The sequence below is a fragment of the Bidens hawaiensis genome, unplaced genomic scaffold, assembly GCF_021521415.1.
Source record: "Bidens hawaiensis isolate Kalapana, Puna unplaced genomic scaffold, B.hawaiensis_p1.1 tig00012635_1, whole genome shotgun sequence".
Taxonomy (NCBI): domain Eukaryota; kingdom Viridiplantae; phylum Streptophyta; class Magnoliopsida; order Asterales; family Asteraceae; genus Bidens; species Bidens hawaiensis.
The window spans coordinates 467,279-471,671 of NW_027492041.1; the positions used below are offsets into that span (position 1 = coordinate 467,279).

At 31.8% G+C, this 4,393-nt stretch overlaps 1 protein-coding gene across 1 annotated transcript; it reads right to left on the bottom strand.

Moving 5' to 3' along the window:
• Positions 1 to 1,364: 1,364 nt before the first annotated feature.
• Positions 1,365 to 3,543, bottom strand: LOC143541669 (uncharacterized). The gene is made up of 5 exons (XM_077034437.1): positions 3,148 to 3,543; positions 2,089 to 3,064; positions 1,803 to 2,007; positions 1,554 to 1,714; positions 1,365 to 1,468 (listed from the first exon to the last, which is right to left on the bottom strand). Exons 1-5 carry the CDS (start codon positions 3,541 to 3,543, stop codon positions 1,365 to 1,367), a joined length of 1,842 nt encoding a protein of 613 aa, XP_076890552.1.
• Between the last annotated feature and the right edge of the window lie 850 nt (positions 3,544 to 4,393).

A 4,393-nucleotide genomic window follows, 5' to 3' on the forward strand; every position in this document is an offset into this window, starting at 1 on the left:
TACGTCTGTCTAAAGTTCTACCGGTCATCCGAATTTGAGTTACTTGAAGATTAGTTTACATAAATAAGTGTGTTATGTTATAAAATTGTGGGTTATATATATAAGGAGACGATCAAGATAAAACTTAAAATCTGCTAACTAATTATTTTTAATTAAAAATAATAAAATATATTCAATTTTTTGTTAATTCAATTCTTCCTATATTTTGTTACTTCTCACAAGAAAAAAAAGTAATAAAAATAATAAGAAAAAAACAAAAAACAAAAAACAAAAAATGAAAAGTCGATATAGTGCACATATGTATTACTGTGCAATAAAGAGTGTGTGTTTTTTTATGTTCAATTGTGTTTAATTGCATATATTGAATATTGTGTTTGTATATGTGTAGTAATGCTTTATTCTATGGAAAAAAAAATTCAATGTTAAGCATTTGTGCATAAGTGTTGTATTACACATACATACTTTTGTGTATTCGATGTGTGCATTAGTTTTATGTTGCACATATACAATAGTGTGTATCAAACATGTGCAATAGTGTAGTACTCTATGCAATACAACACTCATTCATATATGCGATACACACTATTGCAAATATGCACTACACCGATGGTTCTTTTTTTAAGCAATGTTAGCATGTTAGAAAAGTGAAAGAAAAAGAAACTACAAATATTTTATAAAAAAAGTTAAAACTAATTTTTTAGAAGTTTTTAAAATTTCTTTTTATGAGAAGTTCTCACTTGATTCCACCCTATACATATATACACACACTAACACTATTATATAATACATATTAGAGAGAGAATATGAAATGTTGAAATTTAAGATATTTCTAACCCATTATGCATGGAAACCCTGATAGAATCCCCAATCTCAAACCCTGCTTGTCATTCAAAATTCAAATTCAGGGGTGTTTGGGATTCCTTATTTTTGTATTCTTATGACTTGTAACTTATTAAAAAGTTAAAATGGTATTTGGGTTTGCTTAATATGTAAGAAGAAAAATTCCATAAGTTACAATGTTGTAAGTTATGGCTTTTCCACATGTTACATGTTATAAGAAGGTAAAAATAAGGAATCCTAAACACCCCCTCAGTCACCCTCAATGTTTTAAAAACCGGTATTTTATGCGTACCGGATTTGACTAAGAAATGGTACAACCGGTTGAACCGGGTTGTACCGGGAGGTTCAACCGGGTTATAGTTTACCTTATAATTTTATATAATACAACTTTTACTCAAAGTATAACCCAAAAATATGCAATTCCATTATAAAATATAATCCAAGAGATAATCCATATTCAAAAATAATACAAAAGCACTTGTTTTTTAAACAAAGTTCTTTTAAAATAAAGGTGCGCAATAGATTTATGACATCGGAGTGTTGTACGCATCGAGTTCACGATCGCTTAAAAGATGAAATTCACTCTCTTCCTCATCCTCATCAACAAGACTATAAGTATTCTCATTTCCTACAATATTAAACAAGAAGTTTTAGTTACCAAAAATCATAATATACTAAAATTATATAAAATAAATAAAATATATAAAAGTAACCTTGTGTTTGAGACATCGGTTCAGTCTCTTCCTCACCAAACATGGTATCTATATCATCATTATTGAGTTCTCCTATCGGCTCTTCTTCAACCACCCAAAAGTCCGTATGATTAATACTTTCATAATCAACCGGATCATAGGATCTCTTAGCATATTTATGTCTAAAAAAACATTTACCAAAATATTTAACACTTAAAAAGTAAATTACGATTTAGTAAAAGATTTAAAAAGAAATACAAGACATCGTACCTGTTTTGTAGACGCAAGTTGTAATGAACACACACAAGGTCGTTTAGTCTTTCATGTTCCAATCTATTTCTTCTTTTCGTGTGAATCCGTTCAAAGACACTCCAATTACGTTCACAACCCGAGGAAGATGCAGTTTGACTTAATATTCGAACGACAAAGTTTTGCATTTTAGGATAATCTCCACCAAATAATCTCCACCATTTGGCTACAAATAAAAAAGGTTATCACAGTAATAAAAAATAACATACTAATATAGTTAATAATAACATGTAAAAATATATCTTACCGGGTTGAGTAGCTTTACGAGAAGCAACAGCACTACTCCTACCAAAACAGTCTCTACCATCGCGAAACTTGCCTAAAGCCATTGTAACATCTAAAACATCATCACCCGAAAAGTTCTTCTCAACCATATCAAGAACGCCCCTAAACACTTCATTACTTTTACAAAGATTTTCTTTATCATACTGAAAAGCTGGGTTTAACCAATATGCAACAAAATGAATATCAGAACACAACATCTTTTTCCATCGAGCATCGATTATATCCGTATATGGCTTAAAGATATGTTCCTTTCCTTGAAATAATGCCTTAACTCCCTTAATTGCCCTATTCATCCCCTCATAAACATAAGGCAAAGAAGGTTTTTCTTCCATATCACACAAACGCAAAACCCTCAACAAAGGAGTCATCACTGCCACAGTAATCGAACAATTTGTCCAAAAGTTTTCATTCATCACAATTTCTCTACATTCAACCGCATTCCCAAGTTTTAACATCCTTTTAAACTCATTAGATATAACTAGAACTTGCAGGTCATGTTTATGATCAACCAAACTTTTTAATGCAATGAAAGTCGTACCAAAACGAGCAGCACCTGGACGAATTATTTCTGTCCATCCTTCCCTTTTCCTTAACCAATTCAAGGGCATCTTGTGATTATAAATAAAAACAGTAACCTTAGATGCAAGTTTGACCAACTTTGCAACATTATCTAACTCAGAAACATCCTTTAACACAAGATTAAGACAATGAGCAACGCAAGGTGTCCAAGTAACTGAATGATATCTATCACATAACATTTTACCGGCAAGCTTATAATTAGCAGCATTGTCAGTAACTATTTGAACTACATTCTTAACCCCACCCATTTCAACAACCTCAGCAAACAAATTACACAAATTCACAGCATTGCTCTCTATATCAGATGTGTCTATAGATTTAAGAAATGAAATCCCTTTCTCAGAATAAACTAAGAATACCTAATATCCCTCCACCCATCCGCCATAATCATGCAACTGTTTTCAACCCAATAACATCTATACGAATCTATTAATAAACCAACCGATGTTTTTGCATCTTTCAAAAGATTAACTCTTAAAGCATGATAGTTAGGTGCTTTGTAACCATAACCTATAGATGCTATTTTATCTACCATAACTTGATAACAAGGAGAATCATAAGCATTTGTAGGTATAGAAGCATCATAGAACCACAAAGCAAGAGCCAAGTCAACATCATGTACCTTTTCTTTACTTTGCATGGCTTTTTTAATAGTAGGTTGAGAAGGATCATTTGTAGCTTTTGTAAAAAAAGGATGCAAATTCGGTTTAGCTTTCCTCTTTCGCTTTTGTGTTTGGTGACTTTTGTCATTTATTTCCTCAACTGCTTCATCGCCATCTAAGATGTCAACACTAGATCCAGTGTCATTAGACTTACCTTCTTTCAGAAGTCCTTTCATAGTAAAGCGAACATCTTCCGGCACTTTTTTACAAGGTTGTACATCACTCGTAACACCCCGCAAGGTGTCTCTTCATCCTACTTATACCACCACCACGCACAACTTTCTCACAAAAATGACATATATATACTGCTTTGCCTTTCTTATCTTTTTGAGAAGTTACATAATCCCATGCTTTATCTGATTTTAGTCTGTAACTTGATTAAACAGGTGGCTCACTTTGATCGTCATCCATATTCTACAAAAAAAAGAAAAAGAAAAAAACTCTTTTAAGAGATATCACCATGTATATAGTTGTCAGACGTTTAGATAAAGCCATAGATCATCAACGAATCGTGATAAGTATGCAAAATTAATAAACGTGAGTCATGACCCGTTATAAACCATTAATAAAGAAACATAAAATTAAGTATAAGCAATTTAACATAAACATTAAACATCACAGGAGCATCACATGTTCATAATACATCATGGATAAACCATTAATGAATATCTTTATTGAGCATGAGTACCTTATATGGACTATTAATAAATATGTTCATAATACATCATGGATCAATGATCAAGCATACAAAATTATAATAATGGTAATGATGGAATCTCTATTGTAATGCTGTATCAGTGATCGATTAAGCATACAAAATATAATTATTAAACAAGGAGTTAGAATTTTACCTTGGATTTGCTCTATCAGTTGATTGCAATGGGAATTATGGAATCGTCGTTTACTCTTCTGTGTAATCACTTATGAATTATGATGGCTAGGTTAACAGTTAAAAAAACTGGGCCGCAACTTCGCAAGCTCGCAACAGGAACGTTAAAATAATATTGGACTAAAACCGGTTTGAGG

Bases quoted from the DNA above. Each gene is read 5' to 3' on its own strand.
- LOC143541669 (XM_077034437.1), bottom strand. From the start codon at position 3,543: ATGAAAGGACTTCTGAAAGAAGGTAAGTCTAATGACACTGGATCTAGT. The intron at 3,065-3,147 runs GTTGGTTTATTA...GAGGGATATTAG, and splicing joins TGAAAGATGCAAAAACATCG to GTATTCTTAGTTTATTCTGA. The intron at 1,715-1,802 runs GTACGATGTCTT...ATGTTTTTTTAG, and splicing joins AACTTGCGTCTACAAAACAG to ACATAAATATGCTAAGAGAT.